This window comes from Pteropus vampyrus, unplaced genomic scaffold (assembly GCF_000151845.1).
Source record: "Pteropus vampyrus isolate Shadow unplaced genomic scaffold, Pvam_2.0 Scaffold50, whole genome shotgun sequence".
NCBI classification, from domain to species: Eukaryota; Metazoa; Chordata; class Mammalia; order Chiroptera; family Pteropodidae; genus Pteropus; species Pteropus vampyrus.
Genome location: NW_011888831.1, coordinates 5359084 through 5384274, shown reverse-complemented (window position 1 = coordinate 5384274; position 25191 = coordinate 5359084). Strand labels below are relative to the sequence as shown.

The 25191-nt window shown below is 49.7% G+C and overlaps 1 protein-coding gene and 1 long non-coding RNA gene across 2 annotated transcripts in view; one reads left to right on the top strand and one right to left on the bottom strand.

The window, feature by feature from the left end:
• Positions 1–25191, top strand: part of ABR (active BCR-related) — a 183969-nt gene that overhangs the window by 86464 nt on the left and 72314 nt on the right. The window contains exons 4-5 of the mRNA XM_011359903.2: positions 13845–14126; positions 21501–21599. Of these exons, the coding sequence (XP_011358205.2) occupies positions 13845–14126; positions 21501–21599 (381 nt within the window). The remainder of the gene's footprint in view (positions 1–13844; positions 14127–21500; positions 21600–25191) is intronic.
• Positions 7206–11971, bottom strand: LOC111739421. Its single transcript, XR_002780253.1, has 2 exons — positions 10563–11971; positions 7206–7413 (listed from the first exon to the last, which is right to left on the bottom strand). It is a non-coding gene; the product is annotated as an uncharacterized LOC111739421 (long non-coding RNA).

Sequence of the window (25191 nt, the reverse complement as noted above, 5' to 3'; positions counted from 1 at the left end):
AGCCTCCCTAGAAGGATGGAGGGAACAGGCTCTTCTCTCTGGGTCTGGGCTGGGGAGTGGCTGCTAATGTGACCTGTGAGCTGTAAATGTACAGATGCCAGCTCAGCAAACTAAGGCCGGCCTCGGTGCTCAATGTAGGCTGGAGTGAACTGATTCTGTAGCATTCCCTGGGGACCGAGGGCCCCATCCAGCCCTCCTATGTTGACTCTGGAAGGGAATGAGCCCTAATGGTGTTCACCTCTCCTTTTGTCGATTGGTGGAAGCTCTGCCCCAAAGAGAAGCATTTTAAAAGGAATATTAAGTACGTGCTCTGAGACAGGCCAGGGAGCTAGAAATGTGTGGAGGTTTGTAATCCTTCTAATTAATGCTGTTTCTGGCCACAGGGACCGGCTCTGTCTGGGCCCAGCTTGTGTGCGTGCGTCTGAGACACATGAGCAAGTGAGACAGAGGGATTCCTGGGGGGCTGTTTTTCTGAAGTTGAGGAGAATCAGAACTGTTTCTCCTTTTTGAGGGGGTTTGGGGGCACCTGGTTCTGTTTGGTAGAGGACTTACCCAAGTGTGTTTGTGGGGGATTTCTTTTCTTCCCTCTCATACTCTGAAGGAACAATCACCGAGATGCAGTGAGGTACTTGTTCTCCTCATACAGGGCCCAGCACCCCCCAATCCAATCGGGCAGCTGCCTGGATTCTACCATTCCTTGAGAACCCCCTGCTTCCCTTCCTCCCAGCCTCCTTGGCCACCCTCCACTCTTCTGCTGAGCTCTCACCCCCCTCTTCACACACCAGGGTGGCTGTTATAGCCTTTGGCAACAAGGGCCTTGGCAACCGGCTTCCCACTTGGGGGAAGCCACATTGTTGCCATGGCAACAGAGGCAGAGCTCAGTGGCTGCCAGGCAGTGCAAGTTTGGGAAGGGATGGTGGGGGCAGGTGGGAGGTGGAAGGGATGGGTGAGGGTGTTGATCAGGTTCAGGTCCCCCACAGCCAGAATTCTGGGGTGTTGCTCTGTTGTCCTAGGAACGGTGGCAAGTGAGAGACAGGCATCCTGGACATGCAGGGCAGGATTTTTGCTACTGATAGAAGAGAGGGTATTCTGGAACCTGAACTGAGGCCAACTGGGGAAGTAAGGAGAAAACTCTGGCTTTCATCTCTGCCTTCAGGTCTCTGACCACAACAGGACTCAGAGACCCCCTGCGGTCCCAGCTATTACCCCACTGTGAGCAGGTGCAGGAAGATTTACTGTAGCACCAAACACAGGGCCAGGAATGCTTGCTGGGAGTCGAGAACATGTGGCCAAATAGAGCCGCTTGCTGAAGAGAAAAGCATCTTTGCCATTTTCTTCTCTCCTCTCTGCTTTCCTCTTTGCCTCCTATTTCCTCTCCTATTTCTTTCCCTCATCATATGACCACCCTGCCGGAGTGCTTGTCCATAGATTTTTAGATCCTCTGTGAAACAGGTCACGGGCATAACGGGGAGATGCTTTGCCGGAGCTCTGAGGCTTTGGGGCAGTGACTTAACTTCAGTTTGTGACTGCCCGTTTTGCTTGGTGGCTTATGAGGGAATAACTTGGTTTGAGGACTTTGAAATCCAGAGATGCTACAGTGACAACTGGCTAAAATGTTTGGGAACCCAAGGCTTGATTTTTACACCATTTTCTAGAAGTTATGCAAGATAGGGGTGGGGAGCATTTATTCAACTTGCAGATCCTAGTTGACACAGTTCGATGCACCCCTGCCTCCCCACCTTCTCTGTTGTGTCACTGGCCCCATCTAGTGGACTTTGCAAGTATTGCTATTTACATTGAGGTAAAAGAGTTGACACACCTCTTCCTGAGTAGTTGTGGGCTGTTTTGGTTTTTAAAAAAAGAAGAAAGAAAAAAGAAAGCTAAGATTTCTGTTACTTGGCTCTGCTCATGTCACCAGGCAGGTCCCCTCCCTGCCAGGCTTCCTGTTTGAGCCTTGGGAACTGAGGGGACTTTTGGACCAAATCAGACAATTGTTCTAGATATTCAAATATCTGGCCTCTGGCAGCTTGGCATTCCCCAAAATGCAGCCAACTTGTGCTTGGAAGCTCAAGATTTGGTCTTTGTATTAGTCTGGATTTTTCAGAAAAACAGAACCAGTGGGGGAGGGGGCAGTGGGAGAGATGTTAATTGATTTATTTTAAAGAACTGGCGTGCTCAGTTATAGAGAAGTCCCAAGATCTGCAGTCAGCAAGCTGGACACTGAGGAGAGCTGAGGTTCCTCTCTGAGTCTGGAACCAGCAGAGCCATTGGTGTAAGTTCCAGTCTGAAAGCCAGCAGGCGTGAGACCCAAGAAGAACTGATATTTCAATCTGAGTCTGAAGACTGAAAAAGACCCATGTCTCAGCTCAACAGTCAGGCAGGAGGAATTCCCACTTACTCAGTAGCCTTTTTGTTCTATGCAGGTCTTCAACTGATTAGATGGGGCCTGCCCACTTTGGGGAGAGCAATCTACTTTATTGTTCAACTGATTCAAATGTTAATCATGCAGAAACACCCTCACAGACATACCCAGAATAATGTTCAGCAAATGTCTGGACACCCGTGGCCCATTCAAGTTAACACATAAACTTAACTATTACAGCCCTATTCTCCCAGCAGCCCAGAGAATGGAAGGAACATGAGCTTTGGACAAATACACATCTGCTCTCTCTATCTGTGAGACACTGGAAGAAGTGCCATAACCCCTCTGAGCCTCAGTTTCCTCATCTCTAAATAGGACTAACTACCTGAAGAATTTTTGAGAGGACAGACCTGGATAGCTCAGCTGAGTCCTGCAGCATTGGGCTTGGCTCACTGTGGGTGCTCAGTCCTTGGTGAATGGGGTGCACAAGAGTTCTCTCATCAGCTTTTAGAGGGGTAGCAGCCAAGAGCACTGCAAGACCCGGTCTAGTGAATGTTTACTGTACAGTGACTGAATCTGCTTTTGCAACCTCCTTTCTGGAGTTGGATCGGTCCTCCAGGTGTGGAAACCCAGAGGAAGCCAGGTCTCTGGCAGGACACGTGCTCCTCACTCCCCTATAGCACGCACCCTACAGCCTCGCTCTTCTGTACAGCACCCACCTGCCCGAGGTATCAGGGTGAAATTTGAAGCCCTGCCCTGCAGATGCCTCACTCTCTCCAAGCCCAGGCCGAGCAGAGCTCCCTGGCAGGACCAGGGCCACAGACCACTGGCAGTTCTGTTCAGCTGAGCGCCTGGTTTCAGCCTGAGAAGAAGGGGCAGGAACTCTCGATCTCAGCTGCAAGTGGGGACACACATCCCTCTACCAGGACCATAGTTTTACAGAAAAGCTTGCTCCCACAAACCGTAGACTCCTCTGTCTCCTTTCTCAGGAGGCACGGTAAAAAGGGGCCACAAGGCAGAGAGAAGATCTGGGTGTTGCCTCAGTGCGACCACTTTCTAGCCGAGGGATATCACTCTCCCTCTCTGAGCTCGTTTGCTCATCTGTAAAGTGAAGATACTGAGAATTTCCTCCCTCCTGACCTCACACAGTTGTGACGAGGCTTCCATGAGATGGTGTCAGGTCGAGCACTGCAAATTGTGAAGTCTGTATACATGTTAGTGGGCACTGCTCAGTGTCAAGCTCATTCTGTACTTCCTGCGATACCCAGAGGAGGCCAAAGGATGTCTAATAAAAGGCTGAATTGAGAGGTTCAAACTCCAGCTGGGAGGAGAATTGAAAGATTAAGGGTGGAGGAGAGTCGAAAGGATCACTGTTGTCATTTTCATCTCTCTCCCCCTTCTCTCCATCCCACCCCCTCCTCATTATCACAGCTTCTTAGACTTGCTCTGAGCCTTTTACATAGATTGTCTCATTTAAGGCTAACTGTAACTCTGTGAGGTAGATACAGTGATTATCATTTTACAGTTGAGGAAACTGAGGCTCAGAGAGGTGACTTAATTTACCCAAGACCAGCCAGTGGGGCCAGTGATTTAAACTTGGGTCTTTCTAACTCTGGAGCCTGTGCAGTGCTCCCAGGTCCACTCAGACACCACCTCCCTTGTGAAGCTTTTAAAGCCCATCACTGAGCCCTTCCCTGTCTGGGAAGTGTGCACAGTTACTGCCCTGATCATCTCCATGATGGTCAGCAGCTCCTCAGTGGGCCCTTAGGGGTGCTCACCTGGTATTTGTGGAATTGAACCAAGAAGCCATGGGATGGCCAGGATGGTGGAAGGGAGGCCAAATGCAGTCTCGGGATGAAGCTGGGACAAATCACTGCTCCTTCTTCCCTTTCTGGGTCCCTTCTGAGGACTTGGGGTTTGGAATTTGAGGTTGCAAAACAAAGAATTTGCTGCTACATGAATGGAAAAGCAACATGGAGAGCTGGAAGCATATGAGATTGTATCCCAGTCTGCTCTCATCGTACAGTGTTTGAGTCCTGGGTTGGGTGGGTTAGTGGCTCTCGTGGTCTTTATGCCTCTCGGGTGTTTCCAGCTGCTGGTGGAATCAGAGACATGCTCTCCTCAAGTTGCCAACCTCTGGCTCAGGAGCCTCGCTCTTCATTTCTCCCCTTCTGGATCTTTGGTCCCCACTGCAAAGAAGAGATTAACTGGTTCCTCCTACACACCAGGAGCTGTGCTAGGAGTCCACGGTTCTCAACTCCAACCACTTATAGATGAAACTAAGGCTCGAGGGGGTGGGGGGGTGGGGGCAGTTCCTTAGCTTGTCTGAGTTGAGATGGAGATAAGAAAGAAGTAAGGAGAAATAGTGCCCTGGTGGTGACCCTCAGCCCCCTCCCTGTCCTCTCTGGCTCACCCCTGTCCTCTCTAGCCCATCCCCCCTTTTACACCTGTCTTGGAGCTGGTCTTCCCTGATGAAGCACACCTGGCTGACCTGAGGTGTCCTTTTCCCTGCCATTGTGCCGGGATCATAGTTCGTTAATGTATTTCACATCTGCCACTCAGGCTGCTTCCAAGGTAACATTTATTCAGTGAAGGTTTGCTGATCTCCTGCAGGTCCTAGGCACTGTGGATATGAGGGTGCACCCGACCAGGCCAATGCTCTGCTCTTGAACCCTGAAGTCTTTGGGGGTGGGACAGGGAGGCCAGCTGACCCACGTAATGACACCAACAGGTTTTAAATTGCCCCTGAAACAAGTACCCTGAAAGCCTGAGGTCCTCACATTGAGGTATTTGGCTACACAGAAGTGAGCCGCCAGGGGACGGAGGCTGGACGGCCTTTGGTGGTTTTGCTCTACCAGGGTGCAGAAGGGCAGAAAACACCCCAGCCGCAGGCTGGCTCAGCCCAGAGACTCAATTTTCCATCATTTTCACCTAGTTTGTCCACTAGTGGGTGCTTGCGCTTTCTTTCACGTGGATGATGCTCCTGTCAACCTTGGACTGGTTGCTTCTATCTGGAGAGCCACACAGACCCTCACCTTCCTGCCTGTGTGGCAGAAAAAAAAAAGAAGAGAAAGAAGAGTAACACTTTCATAGCACTTACTAAATGCTGGACACTTTTATAGCACTTATGAATATTAACTCGTTTAGTCCTCACCACAACCTTGTGAAGTAGGTAAGCGCCACTGTGAGCCCATTTTACAGATGTGGAAACCATGGAGGTCACTAAGGTCCCACAGCTGGTCAGTGGTAGGGTGCTGGCACCACCGCTCTCTGCTGCCTCTGCAGGACAGGAGCCTTAGCACCCTCGTTTTACCTCTTTCTGGTTGTATGACTTTGGGCAACCTGTAGAGTCTCGATCCCCTCAGCTGTAAATGAGGATGAATATCTCCTATCTGAGGGCTGCTGCAAGGATCAAGTGAAATAATGACTGTGACAACGCTAGGTCTGCACCCCATGGAAGACCTACTCCCGAGGTGATGGTTGAATTCGAATCTCTTTCAGGATGTGAACCCAGCTCTTCACGAGCCTCTAGCTCTGGCTGCTCTCAGACTTTGTTGTCCCTGCTGTAGTCCTGTCAGAAGTGCTGTTCCCAGTGGCATTTGCAGGGCGAAGGCCCCTCTGGAAGGTGCCACCTTGGGCACAAAGACCCAGCTGCTTGGGAAGGGGTTAGAGTTACCTTGGGCCATTTTCCATGTGGCCATAATCTTCCCTCTTTTCTCCCTGGGCCCCACCGCGAGGATGTTCCCCTTAAGCCTACCTTGTGGGCCCCGACCCACCACCAGGGTTTGTGAGCTGAGGAAGGAGGGAAGTGCTGGGAAATAGAGCTAAAGCGGTGCTTGGCCCGCTATATTTAGCGCTGGTAAGTGCTGGTAAGTCCTCCCTCCTCAGAGCCTGGTTTCTACTTCTGCTGTATGTTTAGAGCAAAGTTTGTGCCCTGGAAATGGCCAGATTATTCTTTGTTGTGGAAGCTCATCCTGTGTATTATAGGGTATTTGGCAGCATCCCTGGTCTCTACTCACAAGATGCCGGTAGCAAACCCCAGTTGTGATGATCAAAAATGTATCTAGACATTATCAAATGTCTCTTGGGGAACAAAATCACCCCTGGTTGAGAACCACTGGTCTACAAGGAAGTTAGAAACGTTAGTCTAGAACAGTGATTCTTGGTGGGGAGGCAGTCCCTCAGGGGACATTTGGCATTTACTAAGTGGGAAAAGGTAGGTGCCCAGAAAAGATTTAGTGGATGGCAATGACCCCAGGAGGTTTATGGGGCAAGGTGAAGGGTCTCCCAGGGAAGGTAAGTCAAGGTGTTCAGATTGGGCGGATGGTTTCTATGAAACCAGTTTCTACTGAGTAGGACCCTAGGACCCAATTAAATTAAAGAAAATGATCTTGTGTTGCCCTGGAGGGCAGGATGAGAATAGAGTTGCCATGAGGTAAGATTTGAATAAATATTAAGGAGAATATTTCAAGTGTTAGAATTGTCTAGCAGTGGGACAGGTAATGAGCTTCCTGTCTTTGCCAGGATTCAAGCAGAGGTTGGTGACTGAAGGTAGAGAGGAGATTCTATCTTTGGTAGGACTGTGTGACTTTTGGGTTCCCTTTAGCCCTGGGAGCCCACATCACATGACCAGTTCCCATAGGAACTGCCCACTCAACTTGAACCTTTATTTTATCTTCTTGGGAGACCCTTTGCCTGGCCCTGTAAGCCTCCCAGGGTCATTTCTGTTCTTATTTTCTGAGCACTCACTTTTTGCAAGATGTGGTTCTGGATGCTGTAGAGAAGTAGTATGAATAGGGGTTGCCTCTCACCTCCCTACACACACACACACACACACACACACACAGAGAAAATTCCTTTATTTTAAGGCCATCTGTACAACAGCCTTGAGAGATGTACAGCATCCGAAGGGGAGTCATGTGATCTCAGGTGGGGGAATCAGGGAGGGGAGCGTGTAGGAGGCAGCCTCAGAATAGATAGTGTTCTGCCTGGGCACTGATCAGAAAGGACATTCCAAATAAAGGCGTAAGTTCTGGAATGCAGGAGCACCTCTGGAATGTAAAAAAAGGAAAGTGGTATGAGTGGGGCATTGGGTGCATTGGAAGAGGTGGGAGGTATAGCTGGGAATAGGCTAGGGCTCCCCGCTTCTGTATTCCCCACGCCCCACCACCACTACCAAAGAAGAGGAGCATAGGTGGTGTCTACTGAGGGCTTGACATCTGCCAGGCACTGCCTTACATGAACTAGTCCTTGCTGCAACCCCAGAGTTGGTGCTATAATTATCCTCATCTGTAAGATGAGGAAACTGAGGCCCTTGGAGTTTGAATGACTTGCCCAAGGTCACATAGCTGGCAAGAAGCAGAGCAAGGATTCAAATCCAGAATCCAAGAAAGTTTTTTTTTCTTTTCATTTTTGTTTATACATTTTACTATATAAATAGTGTCATGTACTGGCTTACAGCTAACATTTGCTTTACGTAGTTGAACTCTATACAAGATTTTTGGAATGACTTCTGCTATAATAGAGGTAGATAAGGCAGAAGGAGGAACACAGTTATCAGGAAGATGAATCTGATTCCATCTGCAGCTGTAGCCGACTCTGCCTGTCCCTGACACTGGGCCCTTGAAGTCACTTTTCATTGACCCAGGATGTACTGAGCTCCAGAAAATCTAGAGGTAGAGCTTGAGCTTCTACCAAGAAAGTTGAAAGATGGAGAGGAGGAAGAAGGGGTTTCAATCCAAGGACAGGCCTGGAGGTGAGGCTGTGCCTGGCGCTTTCAGGAGATAGCAAGCATCAGAGGTTGTTGTCAACAGTTTGATCAGCTGAGTCATCAGTAAGAGCCCCACTGCCCTTATTTGGGCTGACTTGGCTTTCTGCTGGGCACAGGTTGAGCAATGTTTAGAAAGAGTAATCTGATGTCAGCGGTAGAGATGCACTGAAGAATGGTCATGTCACTCCCTGCTTAAAACCCTTCTATGCCTTCCTTTTGTCCCATGGTAAAATCTAGCCCTTAGCAATGCTGTAAAGGCCCTGCCTGCCCTGACCTCTTGACGCCTGCCTACCTCTGGGGGCCTCATTACCAACCTGCCAACTAGAATGAAAGCTTTACAATGAAGCTTTGTCCATCTTGTAACAAAACACTGGCTCATTGCAAACTCTTGTGCCATAGAACTGTTCCTGGCGCACATAGATGCTCAGTAAATATTGGTTGACTGAATGAATGAACACTCACCACCCAGACTGAACTCATTTCTTTTTGCCTCACACAGTCCTGTTTGCCCTGCAGCTCTCGCTCGCTTGGCTAATCCCTGTTCATTTTTAGGTATGAGTTTCAATGTCACCTCCTCCAGAGAACCTTCTGTGACTCCTCCTTTGCTGCATCAGATGAGCCTGTCTTGTGCTCCCAAAGCTCACTCTCACTCTACTTTACCAATCGTAGCCTTATTCACACTTCTTTTTTTAACTTATTTATTTTCCCTGATTATATCACTGAAAATTCTAACTTTACAGAAATACATAATATAGAAAGTAAAAGTCTCCTAAAGTCCCATCCTACAGAGAGAACTTCTGTTAAGAATTAGTTTTATGTTTCTCCTTATTTTTTCACATGACATGTATATAGTGGGGTCATATTTTATACTATTCGTACTGTTATGCAATTTGCTCTTACTTTCCTTAATAAGTGGACATCTTACGTATCAGTAATTAAAGATCTACCTCATTCTTCTTTGTGACTATATGCAATATTTCATTTATGGATGTATCGTAACTCACTTAACCAATCCCCTTCTGTTAGACATTTGGGCTGTTTCCAGTCTTTCACTGGTATAAATACCCATGCAGTGAACACCTGGTACATAGATCTCTGTGCCCTTGTAGAAATGTTTTTGCAGAAAAATCCCTTAAAATGGAGTTGCTGAGTCAGAGGGTGTGAACATTTAAAATCACAGTTATTTCCATATTATTCTTTCTGAAAGAGTTGTACCTCAGCACTACAGTTCTGAGTTTATACCTCTCCTCTGGCACTGCCTTGGCTTACAGTGGTCAGTCTGTCCCCGAGACTATCAACTCCAGGGAGGTAGATGTAGTGTCTTGTTTGTGGCTGTGTTCTGAATCCTAGCACAATGCCTGTTGCACAGTAGGCACCTAATAAATACTTGTTAAGTGAATGGGTATGAGAATGAGGAAATTGACAGTGAATGTGAGAGAAGGCCGTGGTGTCGAGAAGAGTAAATTATTGGTGGCTTTGAGAATGTGGGCTTAGTGAGTGTTAGGTATTTGTCAGTGCCCCTTGCACATGGGGGAGTCCACACCCCTCACTCTCCAAGGCGGGCTTCTAGCCACTTCTCCAAGTACATCTCGGACCCCTTTTCTCTTCTGTCCTCCAGCTGTGCTTTCTGGGATTCTTTACAAAACATTTTCCCTTTCTGCCATCCTTTCTTTGCCTGGAAACCCTTCCACTTTCAAGATGCTGCTCAGAAGCCACTCAACTCTCCTACAAAGCTTTTTCTCTCAGGCAGAGGTTAGTGTCTTTGTCCTATGTCCCTACTGTGTTGATCAATGAGAACACTGCTTTGTTTGGTCATGTGTCTTTCACCCTCTAAGGTTGAGAGCACTTTAATGGCAGGGTTGTGTCTCCCAGATTTGCATATTTGTAATGCCAGGCCTTCTCGCTGGGTAGGAATGAATGAATGATGAACAGATAGATGGACAGACAAGAACAGGAGTCAAAATGGACTATTGTTGTGGTTGTGTAGGTGTGAGATGCTGTGAACCTTGGTTGGGGTGGTGGCTTTAGAAAAGGAAAAGAAGGAAGAACCAAAGGGACTAGGTAAAAGGGATGTGGGGCCTGAGGGAAGGAAGAGTCACAAAATGGAGGCCCCGCCAACGGAAGTGGAGAGCCAGAAGGGGAAGCTGGCTTAGGGAAGGGGAAGGGTCGTTCAGTCTGGATATGTGGAGTCGAGGGCCTATTGATGGGACTTCTAAGTGAGGAGATTCAGCTGACAGCACAGATGTCACTCTTGGAGCTGAGCAAGGTGCCAGAGCTACAGATGGTGAAGAGCTACCGTTGGCCTAGAAATGAGAAGGGATAAAGGCAGAGCAGAGGGCTGGGTCTGGGTCTTCAATGGGTGACTCCGCATTTATAGGAGGCAGGAGAAAAAAGGGCCAGCCTAAAACAGTTGTCAGAAGTAGCACCAACCTGGTCATGGAAGCTGAGGGATTTGAGAACATCCAGACTGCAGAGGCCAAAGAGTAGAGAGGGAGGCCTCTGACTTTGGAAAGAGGCATTTAGGGGCCTTTAGAGTGGGCTGCTTCTCTGGAGAGGAGGATCAGGAGCCAGGCTGAAGTAGGTGAAGTGTGGAGGACACAGAGAGGAAGCTCAGGTCCAGGGCTGGCTCCAGGCCTTTGTAGAGGAAAGGGAGGGAGCATCACTGGGACTTGTGAGTCATTTCCCCTCCAGGGGGAGGACTGAGGGCCTCTGAGTGGAGTCTGTGTACCCGATGGAGATGGAAGGGCATTCTAGTTACTCATTGGAATTTCCAGCCAACTGGGATGGGGTGGAGTAGAGATGCCATGGATATTCAGGGAGTAGCTTCTGAGAGGTTTCAGGGTTTCAGGGTTTGGGTATCAGTCCTGCCATGCTGGATAGGGATGTAAGGAATGGAAATGGAGAGCCTCTAAAGGCGCCTCGTGCTCCCTTGGGTGGGGGAACGGACACAGGAGGGGCCCTTGTGCTTTGAGGCCCTTTTCCCATGCCACCTGCTTGTCTGACCGTGGGGGTAGCCCATCTCATGCACTTAGATCCTGCAGGATGGGAGACAGAAACTATGGCACTGAGCCCTGGGCTGGCACACTTGTGTGCTGGGGAATGCCAGGCCTGGTTGTTCCCAAGCCCTGGGAACAGACTCACCCGCCCAAACCAAATGAGGAATTGTAGCTGAAAGGGCCCTTCAGATGTGCCCTGGCTATTTATAACCCAGCTAGGGCAGGGACAGGGGAAAACCAAGGACTGAGGGAGAGGGTGGGGTATGAGGTGGCATATGCCTTTGTGGAACCCTGTCAGCCCTGAGGCCCCAGAGAGCCTACCCTATATACCTGTGTTTCCACTTCGGTGACAGGAAGCTACCTGTCACTGGTAAGGACAGGTTCTCTGCTTAATAGAATGGCAGGAGCCCCACCTAGAGCTTAGAGCATTCACAGACTTTTGGGGGGAGTTGGAATAAGAAACCATGTCCATTCTCCTTTTCCCTCCTCTCTGCTCCTCAACCCTCCACCCATCTTGAAGGCTCAGCCAAGGACTCTGTTTTCAGCCGAGGTGCCCCGTGGAAAGGAGAGGCGATGACACCAGGTGGGCCAAGGATGGTACGCGTTTGACTCTCTTTGGAACTCATTTGGAAATGAGTTCCAAAGAGTTTGACTCTTCCCCCTGTGGCCACAGGTGTGCCACCTGACAGAGGATGTGACATGCATTAGGAGGCTGGTGGTAGACACACAAGAAACTGGTGGGGCTATATCACTAAGAGCCACAGTTGGCTAGTCCTGGTAACTGTACTGGGAGAATTGTGAGCTAGAAGCATCAGGAAGATTTCAAGGGAATCCTTGGGTGGAAATATGGTTGGTGGGGGGAGGAGATTGAGAGGGGAAAGTTGGCTTGAGTGGGGCTTGAGCTTCAGGGCTTACCACTTGGAATCTTGAGTTTTCACTTGATCTACCTAGGTGGTGGCACATATTATACAGGTTTACAAAGATAAGTGATGGGCTGGTAGTATGTGAAGCTGAATTTGATTCCGAAATGCCAGGTCCAATGAGGAAAAGGGATAGAGGGGCTATTCAGGGAACCCCCACCCTCCACCCCCACACTACTCCTATCTTTCCCTCAAAGAAACAACCAGCTGCAAGAAGGCAGCAACCTTGTCTGTGGGCCTAATTCAGTGCACAGATACATTTTATTTAGACCGCACCATTTTTTTTTTTAAATGTAATTTAACTGCCATCATTTTAAAATAGAGAGCTATCACCTAATAATTCAGATTTCCAGCTTCTCTTGAACAATCCAAGATGAGACAACCTTGACCCTGCAATGCCCCTGGCAGCCGTCAGCTGGAGCTGAGTGGTGGTTTCTTCAGTTCACCCAGTCCTCACCCGGCTCACTTCACTGATCTTATCTGCACCATCATGGGTGCCGGAGTTTGCAACAACTTTGCCCTAGGTGTCGTATTGTAAAGAGCTTTTCTTTACAATAGAACCAAGCTCCCCTCTCTCGTGAGAGTGGATGGATGTCCATCTCTGGATCCCGGCTAGGGAACCAGAATGTGCCGTTCACCCTCTGGATTCGTAACTGTTCAGATTCGTAACCGTTCAAGCAGCCAAGGGAAGCAGGCTGGGGGTGGGCAGGGCTGATCCTGCTCCCGGTCCTGGGTCATGTGCACCCCTCTCCTGTGGAGTTGGCTGTACTGGGCTGCAGACTCTCTTGAGAGAAAAGAGCCCCAGGGAGGTAGTATTGCTCATCTCGGCAGCATCTGTGAGTAGGAAATGTGGAACCTCCAGCCGTCCAAGGTGGCTCTGCTGCAGACCTTGGCCGGCAGTGTGCTGTTGTGGCGAAGCGAGTCAGGCCTTCTCTGCACAAAGCCTTGTTCCCCCAACCCTGGTGGGGGCTGGAAACTGGCTTCTCACCAGGCCTTGGCTTCCCCTCTGTGAAGTGTCAGGACCTGAGGCAGAGGTGAGAAGGAGACTGAGGCTTGTGGGGATCCCAAGGTGACACTAAGGTTGGCCCTGGTCGTCCGCGAGGCTGTGTAGGCAGCTGCTCCTCCGCTCCTCCCCCTGCAGGCTTGCCGGGCTCTGGAGAGGGGCTGTAAATAAAGCCTGTCTCTGGGAAGCAGACCTCCCCCTGCGACCGGCCCGTTTGCGGCCTCCTCGCCCCTCCTCCGCGCTCCAGCAGCCTCTGCCAGCCGGCTGGCTGGGTGACCACAGAGAGGGAAGGGCTCCACCTCGCAAGTGAAGTCGTGCATTTCCTGTGTATTAATAGCAAACGCGAACCTCAGAGCCTATAAAGGGCGGGATCGCCGGGGTCGGCGGTGGCGGGGCGCCGGGACCGACCTCGGGAGCGGCGGCCCAGGAACGCGGTGCCCCGCCTGCGCCCGGCCCGCGCACACAGCAGGAAGGGCCCGGTGGCCGCGCAGGGGCGCCTCTTGCTCCCTGCTCCGCCCGCGCGCGCCTTCCTCCACTGACAGCCCTGACATCAAGGCGGCGGCGGCGGCGGCGGCGCGGAGCTCCACAGAGAGGCGGCCCAGGCCTGCGGGGCTGCCCTGGAGGACCCGCTTCCCCTTTCTCAGGGCGGAGACGCGCGCGGGGCGGGCCCGCAGCCCGGCGCTGAGAAGGTCCGGGAAGCGGCCGCAGGAAAAGGTTCATAATGGAGCCTTTCATCGGGAGCCGGTGGCAAGGTGCCAGGACTGACTCCGGGGAGGCCGGCATGCTGGTTTAGGCCTGCCCTGCACGCTCTTCCCCTCCCTGCCCGCCTGCCTCCCTCCCGGGCGGCGGCGGCAACGGCTGCTGCTGCTGCTGCTGCTGCTGCTGCTGCTGCTGCTGCGTGGACCCTGCTTCCTGTTTGCCCTCCGCGGCTCGGGCTGCAATGGAAGAGGAAGAGGAGGCAATAGGCTTTTTGGACAAGGTTCTAGAGGATGAAGATGTGTTTCTTCTGGAGGAATGCGAGCTGGGAACCCCGACCAGCCCTGGCTCAGGGTCCCCCTTCTTGGTGGCTGTGAAGGTGGGAATGTGACACGCCCTGGATGCTTGTCGGGGGAGGGGGCAGGGCTATCAGCTCTCTACTGCAGAAACTGTGTGAAGCTGTGTGCGAGCAGAAATGGCTGATTGGTGCACAAACCTCACTCAGTCTGAGAGAGGCTGTCGCATTACTGCGAGGGGACGACGTGAGGGGCTGTGCTCTCTGGCAGCTGTTCCTGAGGGAAAAGGGCTGTGCCTGCCTCCTCCCCTGGACCAGTTGTCCTCAGGGGGAGTGGCCGTTGGCTTTCCCCAGGCCAGCTGTGCTGGGGGCTTTCTCTGGCAGTGACATGAGTCACCTGGTGGGCAGGTCAGTGGTGTGAGACTGCTGCCCCAGAGGAGCTGGCTGACTTGAAACCAGGAGGCTATAATTCATTGTTTCCATGGTAACAGTGGGATAAGTGCACTTACGAAGTTCAGGCCAAGGGGGCCACTCTTTTCTTAGCAACGAGACTTAGTGAATCTGGGCTAAAGCAAGAGAACATTTGGAGAGAGAGCAAACCAGAGGTCACTGAGCTTCCTTGAAGGAAAAGAATTGGATCCACTGAAGAGGGGGAGGTGAGGCAGGAGCCATGTGGGTAGACATTTTTCTTAAGGTGGGCACAGGCAGGAAGCATCTGCTGGCCCCCAGCCCACCCACTCTGGGGCAGTGGGCACTCTTAACAGCAATACCCCTGTCCTGTCAGAGAAGTCGCCTTGAAGGTAGAGCAGGAGAGGAGTGGCTTCAATCCCTTCCCTTCTCTTCACCTCCTCCCCAGGGGCCGGGCTTCCCCTTAAAACCACTCTAGTGCTGCCTAAGGAACGGCACACCAAACCGGTCTTTCTTTCTCCTAAGCTCACTTCTAAGAGTTCTAACCTCAGCCTTTTTCTCACCTCTTTTCTGTTCTGTGGCCAGAAGGGAGGGCTAGTTAGAAATTATGGCAGGGAGTTTGCAGACTGCAAGCCAGGCTGCCTAACAGAGAGCACTCATGTATGGGCCCCAGGCCTGTCTGCCCAGGCAACACTGCACCCCAGCGGGCTTGTGCACAGAGCATTGCTGTGGGCAGGAGGCTGTCACTGAGCCTCCCTGGGCCTCTGCGTCTCTCCGGTAAGGTGGGGAGCATAGCCCTGCCCTACTCACGCTACAGTGTGGTTCTGAGGAGGAGCTAGTAGAGGTAAAAATAGATTGCAGGCCAAGGGATTGGCTGGGAGCTCAGTAGTGTGTGCCACGGAAGTATGTGGGGTTCCTAATGGGCATTCTCTGAGGAACCCTTCCTAGCAGGGATGGGGTCCTGCTCATATGCTGCTGTGTGGGTCCACCCTTACCCTGGACTCTGGCTTATACCTCAGTCTTAGCCCATATTTCACTCTGCTTGGAACTCTAGATGTCTCCCTCCTCGAGTATATCCTAGTCTTCTTGAGGGCAAGGGCCACGTTGTATTCATTGTGGAATGCTGCACAGTGCTTGGTGCTTGACTGGTGCCCTGTGAATCTGTGGAATGAGGCCTGCAGAAGGTTTACCATGTCCCTGCCTTGTTCCATCTCAGGTGTTCTAAGAAGGCAGCACATGGATGCCAAGGGGTCCTGGTCACATATCACCCCTAAAAATGCTGCTCCTCCTAGATCTCTATGAATCTTCCCCTTTACCTTGCTGCCTCAGTGTTTCTGGACTTGTCTCCAGTGTCGGAGGAGGGGACCTTTTCTGAGCGTTGGAGAATTGCAGGCCTCCTATCTCACGCTGAACACCTCTAGGATGCCTTTTTCCTCTCCCAGGCTTGGCCAGCTGTAGAGGGAGAAGACAAACAGGGTGGTTGCAGAGAGGTGGTAAGAAAGCTCGTTTATTCACTCAGCAGACAATCAGGTTGTGTTCTATTCAAAGCACTCTGCCTGGCACGGGGGAGGAGATGAGATGAGAGGAGATGAGATGGTCCTTTCTCACAAAGAGTTGACAGTTCAGGGCAAGGGGACAAGTGCACAGATAATAGGAATATAACAAGAAAGTAGTCAGGGCCATGAGAAGGGTTCTGATAAAAGGGGACTAAGTTCAGAGGAGGAGAGAGAGACCACTTCTGGTTGAGTCAGGGCTGACTGGATGCATGTGTGTGCACGTGTACATGTGTGTGTGCCTGTGTGTGGTCAAGGGACATTTCTGGAGGGTGTGCTCCTGCCCTGGGCTGTGGATGGTCTTGGCACACTCTTACAAGATACTCTTCTCAGCAGCTGGTAGGAATCCAAGACAGTTTTCTCTCTGCTATTACTTTACTTCAAGAGTACTTACCTTAAACAGTCATTGTGTTCCTGAGCCTATGTCCAGATGCCAGTCCTATAAATCAATCTGGTTTTCAGTGTAATTTCTGAGATGCTTCGTCTTCCTGAGGGACAGATGTGAAGATGACAGTGGTTTTCTCCAGAGCTGGGACTGGAGCTTGCCATGTCCTTCAACCCGTACTTCCCTTTGAGAAGTTAATAATCAATAGACTAGTAATAACAAAATACCAATAGCAGCATCACCTCCCATCTGCAAAGTACTGTATACTTTCCAAGTCTTTCATACAATTCTATTTAAGATTCGTAGAGCCGATAGGGGCCTTGCTATATAAAAGCTGCTATTTAAGGGAAATCATTTGTTAGGAATAAAAATCCTTTTGTAATGCACATTAACCCTTCAGGTGTTACTCTGTGCCAGCTTTTAATGGATTGTCTGAAATGCCTATATTTCTGTGTCACCTGCTCCAGTCTCCCTCCAAAATCAGTGATGGTCATGCCTGTGTCCCCAATTGGGGTGTTTTCCCCAAGCGGGGGCCACATATGTGATGATTTGAGAGGTGATTTTTAGGCAGCACCTGGATATATATTTTGCACTTTAATAGTTAGGTATATCTTTTAATGTATATTATAAAAAATACGATTCGTCCATCTTTCCAATAATTTCAAATGTCATACATGGGATAGGGCTGTGTTTTTAAGAAGACAGTTGTGGTTAAGAACAATATTAAGTAAATAATAGTGTAGGTGGTATATGAGTATGACAAAACTGCAAAGTTGCAATATGAACAACTGAAGTTTGGAAACTCTGCTGGGTTGCCATGGGACCTGCCAGGGATCCACTCTTCAGCAGAGTGGGGCAGCTAGAATTTGGGCTTTGTCCCCCAGCAGTTGCCCCTGTCCTTTCGGCTCTATATTTTGCTAAGGAATTAACTGAAAGATACATCCCTGGTGCCTAGCGGTGAGAAGGGAAGGAGTAGCTTGATGTCCCTGCATTGTTTCAACTCAGGGAGGCGCCAGCTGACTTGAGGATGATGCTTGGCATGGACACAGCCCCTGGACCCAGTAGCATCTACCCTGAGCAGACCCAAATAGTATGCTCCTTGCAAACTGATGTGGCCCGTGAGCTGAATTCTGCTATCTGTGGAGCCGCTTGGCCTAAAGCTCTGAATCACAGGCAGCACAGCCTGTTCAGTCTTCATAATTGTCTTGGAGGAAAGCAAAGCTCCTGGATAGATTGTGTCTTGGCTTGGCCTAGAACCAAACTTTGGAGGCTTTATTTAGCCCTACTGTAGTAGACCAGCCAGAGCTGGCTAAGCCTTACTTGTAGATACTGTCCCTACCAGAGTGACCTGACCTCTTGGATTTGGGGACCTCAAGCTGACAGACTTTCAGCCTGGCAGATTGTATAAAATGCTAGGAATGAATGAACCCACAGCAGCTGTGTTTCATAAGCTCCACTTGGGGAGAAAGTGGGACAGTGTCACTGAGAAGGCAGCTTTCCTGTGCTGGGAGACTAGCAAGGAGCATGGCATAGGCTGTGGGACCCTGAACCCTTAGATAACTCACTGGGGATTCTGGCTGGGCATGTGGGTACCTCTGGAGGGCTCTTTGGGGGCAGAGACTGTCTCCCTCACTTGTATTCCCAGTGCCTGGCACCTAATGGGGAGTGAATGAATGAATGTTGAGCCCTGACATTTATGATAATAAATGATAAGAATAGCCCCATAGGGAGTCAAGAAACAATTGTGAATTTCCAGATAATTCTACACTAGGAACATGTAGAGTCTGAAGACAGTAAAGAAAAGATAGAAGAGATTTTTGGTGGTAACTGAGAACAGCCCTCCTATGGTAAAATGACACAATTTAATTTCGCATCCTTTCACATCACCTCTACCCTCATGCCAGCCAAAACAGTGACTGTGGCCTAGAGTGGGGGAGAATCTTGAGGGTGACTCATTATTGCCTTTTGGGGAGCCCTTTCAAGATTGGACTCTGAGGTGGGAGTCTCTCGAGGAGAGGATCTTGGTGAAATGGGCTGACACAGGGGTCGGTGCTCATGGCAGGTGGATGAAGGCCTGGAGGGAGCTGTAAATCACCAGGCCATCACCCTGGTCCTAGTCCAACCAACTCTACAGTTAAGCTCAGTGTGCCCCAAGTGATTTCTAGGTCCTCAGGCAAATCCTTGGGTGCAAGGAATAGGAGGAGAAGGGGGCACAACAGGGGAGCATTGACCCCAACATGGAGGGTGGGTTCCCATCTGTCAGCTGGAGAAGCAGCAGCATTTCTGTGATGTGCAGGGAGGTCTCTTCGAGTAGCCTTGAGGGGCCCTGCTCTAAGCTCTGATCTTCCTGGGAGGGCATGCTGCCCATCCGTAATGCAGACAGCTTCAGGTAGCTGGCAGTTTCTACTCTCTGTGACTCAGGAAATAATGATAACACCTTCCAGATTGTGGGTTTCCAATGAATTAATCCATGGAAAGTGCTTAGAACAGTGCTGGGTTCTTGTGAAGCCATCAATAAGTAACTATTGTCCTCTAAAGCTTGGCGTCCATACCTGTTTCCTCATGCTGCTGAAGCAAATTACCACACATTTAGTGGCTTAAAACAACACAAAATTTATTCACTTACATACAAGTCTACAAAGGTCAGCAGGGCTGCATTCCTTCTGGAAGCTCTAGGGAAAAGAATCTGTTTGCTTGCCTTTTCCGGCTTCTAGAGGCCTCCTCTATTCCTTGGCTCATGGCCCCAGCTTCTGTCTTCAAAGTTAGCAATGCAGCATCTTCCAATCTTGCAATCAGTTTCTCCCCCTCCATCTCCCCTTCTATGGTCACATCACCTTTTCTCTGACCCTCTTGCTTCCCTCTCATAGGACCTTGGTGATACATAGGGTCCACATGGATAGTCCAGGATAATCTTCCCATCTAAAAATCTTTAACTTAGACATATTGGCAAAGTCTCTTTTGCCATATAAGAGAACATATTCACAAGTTTGGGGGATTAAGATGTGGACCTCTTTGGCAAGACATTGTTCTTCTATCACAGGGTCAGATACTGGTTTAGAGACTTGGCCGGGGGCGCCGGGTGGGGGAGCAGCAGCCTACAGCATATATCTACTAACTGGCTTGCTAATGAAAGGCCAAGGATAAAGTTCCCAGAAAAGGGTGGGAAAGCTTGTGAGAACACGAGTGCTGGGGCAGGGAAAGCAGCTAGGGAAAGCTGCTCTTCTCAGGACTTGGAAAATTCCCGATGGCTTCATACGCTCTCCCAGTCTATGCTTAGGGTGTGCATTTGATGCCCAGAGAGGACTCTGTTTGAGATTCCAGGTAAACAGCTGATGTTTGAAAAGAGAACTTGAGAGAGGAAATTATCAGAGCAGTGGAAGAGCATGGAATTTGGTGTTCAAAGACTGGAGAGGAATCTCAGCTCTGCTTCTTCTTAGCTTTGTGACCTTGGGCTAGTCCCTTCCCTCTTTTAATTCTTGTTTGTTTCCATTTGTTTATAGTACCCACCTCAATGAGGCATTTGAGGGCCAAATCAGAGAGTGGAAAGGACTTAACAAGGCTTAATTAATGTTAGCTACCCACATGTTAGGGGTATCACGTGGCGCCGGGCTTCAGGGAAGTACACAGGAGTGTGATGCAGGTGCTTCAAAGGCCCTGCGAAATCACCGGTCAGGTAACGAGATAGGGCACATGTCAGGATTGAGGGGCAGTGCCACAGAGTCCTGTGAGAGCTGACACCGCAGGCCAGAAGCTTCAGCTGTGCCTGCAAGGAGAGGTGGGATTCAGACAGGACAAGAGCTAGGGTGGGAGAAGGCATTTTAGGCTGCAGGGATAACAAGAACCAAAGTTCCCAGGCTGAAACACTCCTGGCATATTAGGAAGACAAAGAGATCTAATGGCTGTGAGGAGATTAAAAGGGTAGGGAGAGGCACTAGGAGCCACTGAAGGTATTTAAGTAAAGAATAGACTGGACACCCCCCATATCACAATTTATATTTGTGTTTAGTGTTTTTTGTGGTTTTTTTTTTTTTTAACGTCTTTTTCTCCCACTAGATTATAAGCCACATGAGAGTAGAGACTACTGTATCCTTTTTTTCTGTTGTATCTACAGGGTCAGGTGGCCATTCAGTAAATATTTGTTGAATAAATAAATAAATGAACAGGTAACCTAACTGAATCCCCAGATAATCAGATTTTGCTGTATTGCTGTTATGACCTTGGCAGTATCAGGTGAAAGGTGGCGTTCTCAAGGTTAATCTGGCTCTGGTGTGTGGAGCAGAGGGAGGGGAGAGAGGCAGAGGCCAGTTAGAAGAATCGGGCTGCAGAGTGGGATGCTGTGGGTCTCGACAACAGCGGAGGGGTTGGGTGGAACCGAAGGGAAGTCTTGGTAACAGATCAGCAAGATGGGCATTCAAGGCTAAATGAGGCATGATCTTCACCACAGCAGAGATGTGCATTATACAGTGAGGCAGTCAGGAAATGCTTGTGGGTATGGTGCGAGGGGTAAGGTTGAGGGCCCTACAGTTAGCCCTTTCCATTGTGGGATTGAGCCCCCCCAAGGACAGGAAGATATAGTCAGTGGTATAGCAAGAAGGCCACATGGCTGGGGTTCCCATGGCCACTTTCATCTCGTTCTTTCTGTCCCTACTCTCAGTTTATACATTACTTCCTCTGGGAGCCTCCTCTGGCTCCTGCTGTGCCCTCTGATGTGACCATGCCCTGCCTCTCTAATGACTGTGATTTCTCTTCTTAACTGTGTTCCCCATTAAATTGCCCTCACACATGAGGCCAGGTCCTTCATTGTCTTGCTCACTATAAGATTGAGTAGGTAGGTGGGTGAGTGGGTGGGTGGATGGATGGATGAACTGGTATAAAATAAAGGAATGTGAATAAGGGTTGGGAGGGAAAGCAAGATGTTAGCAGTAGGAATATGGGTGATTGCTTTTCCTTTGATATTTCTGTGTTTGCCAGATTTTCTGTAATAAGTATATTTGGCTTTTATCCCCTACAAAAATGTTAGTTAAAGAAAAGATAAAAGGCAAGAAAACTGGCCATTCAGGATTCTGGCCTTCTTTCTCATGAGCTTTTGGCTTTTGGTTTGCTTTCATACAGGTGGAAGCAGGGAAAGGCCTAGAGATGAGGAAGCTGGTCCTCTCAGGGTTCCTGGCCAGTGAAGAGATCTACATTAACCAGCTGGAAGCCCTGTTGCTGGTGAGTATATGCTCTGGCCTTCTTGTCAGACAGTGTCGTGATCTAAAACTGCTTTTGGAGTTTGAAAGGAAGGAGGACCTGGACCAGTCCTCTGGTCCACGGACTCTGTGGTACTGCTCTGCTTACAGCTTGGCATCAGGCAGCCAGGGTCATTGCCAAAAAGGGACTGTGCCTCTCAGCGCCAACTCTCTGTTGACTGTCCTGGGAAAGGCAGGAGAAGCAGCACAACCAGGTTGGGGGTGGCAAACACTCCATCACCCGTGACCATGGCGTCGGCATTACTTATGGATCTGTCTGGTGGGGGCCTAGCCATTGCCTCCACACTGAGCTCTGGGAGTCTCTATCTGTCAATCAAGGTGAGACCTCTTTGTCATCCCTGGTTGTGGTCCTTCCTCCTTCCTGGAACCGTTTGCACCATCCCAAGGCACTGTGGTAGGAAGTGTGAGGTGAGGGGCTGTCTGTGCCGCTTCAAGACATGCCACAGTTCTGAGGTATCAGACCAACCCCAGCTGTCTGTGAAGGTACCTCAGTTTCCTCTCCAAGATGGAGACATTGTTGTAAGAATCAGACTGGGAGGAGAATATTATTAAAATATTTTTAAAAGGAAGTCCTATACAGATGTAAGACATTTTTGCCTTTGAAGAAAGGGCTTATTAGATGGGTCTGGAGATTATGCAGAGTGATCATGGCCTGTAAAGTTCTCTCCCTAGGTGTTTTGCAGTCTGAGACATAAGATGATGATATAAAGGAAGTATAAGAAATGTAGTTGTAGGTCAGTAGAAACTAATTCTTACAAGAATTGTGAAATACACATTTGCATACTTATACAATGTTGTCGCCCAGTGTCCCAGGGGATTGGGGATCTATTATTAGCCAAGGAATAACTATTGAAATGTGCGGATACTTTGCCACACACCAAACTGAGTCTGTGGTGGATCTCGCCGGGAGTTTATTGGAAGGTACAGTAATGTTTTTCAAGGCAGGAACAGTATGGTAGGTAAACAAGGACTCCGGTCTGGGCTCAGAAGGAGGTCGAGACTTGATTGCCATGAATAGTAGACTTGTTGCACTGTTTTACGAACTGTGCATCTCGACCATTAGTGGGTCTCGACAACAGCAGAGGGGTTGGGTGGAACGGAAGGGAAGAGTGTTGATAAGATCAGCAAGATGAGCATTCAAGGCTGAACGAGGCGGTAGGTTGAACCGGCATTTAAAAACAAATGAGAAAGAAAATATCGACATGTATCACACATATTAAGTACCATTTCATGAAACTTCGGTTTGGTGTATGTTTGTGTATGTACTGGTCCATATTATTTCTTACATGTGGTAGAGTTTGAAAACCACTGGCTTTGGGCAAGCCACGTATAACCTCCTTGAGCCTCAGTTTCCTCATATGAAGATGAAAATAATACCATTATCTTCTCCCTTTTTTTCACGGGGTTGGGAAGACCAGGTGATCCTTTTTGGAACCTAGTACAATGCCAGGTGCTTATGCACTGAAGGAAGGAGGACAGGCAGATGACTGGTCAGACACATGTGAAATACACCTTATAAACTATGAGTTACTGTACCAAAAGAAGGGGGGCGGTAGTTGTTATTACTAAAAGGATGAATATTTGAAAGAAGTTCAAACAAAGGAACCAGAGGGCCCGGCTTTGAATCCCCCCTTGACCACTTACCGGCTCTAGGCCTTCCGCAGTTTAATGAACCTGCAGATTAATGAAACTTCGTGCCTCATTTTCCTCTTATTCACACTGGGTATACTAATATTAGTACAGCAGGTCCTCGTTATAATGTTGATAAGATGAGAAACTTAATTCTTATTTATATCAATTAGCCGATGGTATGGTAAATTGGTTTCGCTTAGAGTCTCAGAACCTATCGACGACATTGAGGACTTACTGTATTCTGTTCATGAGGCCGTTGTGAGGATTATATATGTTTGTATGAAGCTCTTAGAACTCAGCCAGAGTGTTAGCTGATACTATCATTTTCTCCGGTGTGGTGGTGTGGTGCCAGGAGAGAATGCAGGTTAGGGCCTGTTTGTCTCTGTCAACACACCCTTTCCCTGAGGAAAGGGGAGGTGCATGTCCCCATCAGAAGCCTGCCACTCTCAGATTCCAACTTGCTGTTCTCATCTGTCATTGGGCCTAACTTGAATTTCCGTTTGTCAGGGCAGAGATAACAACAGATTTAGGGGTGAAGACACTCCCTCCTTGCCTGCCTCATACCGGACAGCTCATACCCCAAAGGCAAAAACTGTGAGCCTGGGCCTCCCCTCTCCCCCACAGCTTGTTCACCCTGGGCTCTTGATTGGTTCTTTCTTGGGATGAGGCAAGAGCAAGGGAAAGAGGGAGGGACCAGCTGGGAGGCCTGGTCTGTGGCTCCAGGAAGAGGGGGCAGGATCCTGCACAGCCACTGCTTCAGATAAGCCTCAGAGATAAGGAATCTAGCCTTCCCTCCTCCTCCTTGAGCTGGGAGCCTTCCTTTCTCAGCTACCCTGTAGCTAAGCCCTTTGCTTTTGGGGGTGATCTGACAAAGGGGCTCAGAGGAGAAGAAAATATGTCCTCTCCAAGCTCTCTCCTCCTCCCACGCCCTGATCTCCTTCTTATCACTCCACCCCCATTCCCACAGCTATTCTCCTAAAGTGTTTGACTGTTCTCAGTTTAACACTTCCTGATATGCAAATGACTCTGTGTGTGTACCTAAGGCTGTGTGCACACACCAGCACAGACAGCGATACCACACGGGACCCTCTGTTCCCGCCCCCCTGGATTGTTGGTTGGGCAAGGTTTAGTCATCTTCTGGAACCCTCCAGGTTCCTGGTGGGCTCAGATTATAAGTGAAATGGGTCTGGAAGCCTGGGCTGAGGTGGGTGGGGTGAAGGAAGGGAGACAAACCAAATGCATGTAATTCTGCATCTCCCTGACTCTGGGTAATGAGCTGGATACTGCATCTGGCTGCACCATCTCCCACAGTACTTCCCCACCAGGCATTACTGGCCTCCTCTCTTAGACTCTCATTCTGGCAGTTTGCTTTGTAGTTCCTGGGCCCACTGCTCTCAGGTTCCTTATCTGTGAAATAGGTTAATGACGCCCTCCTGCCTGGGCCCCAGGGAGGAGGAGGATGACTAGATGATAGTAAACAGGCCTTGCTGGCAGCCTCCAGGCCTTCTGGGATAGGAGGTGGAGGAAGTGGGCCAATTTCTTTCCCGTTTTGCAAGGCAAGTTACTGGGGGACAGAGGAGACAAATGGTGTTGTGAAGTTCCACTGGGCGTCAGAACCCTCCTAGCCTGTCTTCCTGAGAAGCGCTTCATGGGGAATCAAGTGCCAGGGTCGGCTCTGAGGTCCCTCAGGATCCTCTCTATTTCTCCCCTGATGACGCGAAGCTCCCACCCTCTGCAGCAGGATTGCTAGAGGAGGGAGAAGGGAACTGCTGGCCGGCACTTTGACGGAGGAGCGTGCTGGGTCGAAGCGCAGTATTGGGTTACCTGTGCCTTTCACTCGAACCACCTGAGATCTGTATTCGAGGTTCACCAGATAAAAATAACTGCCAGCCAGGAACACACACCCAGTGCTTTCCTCTCCC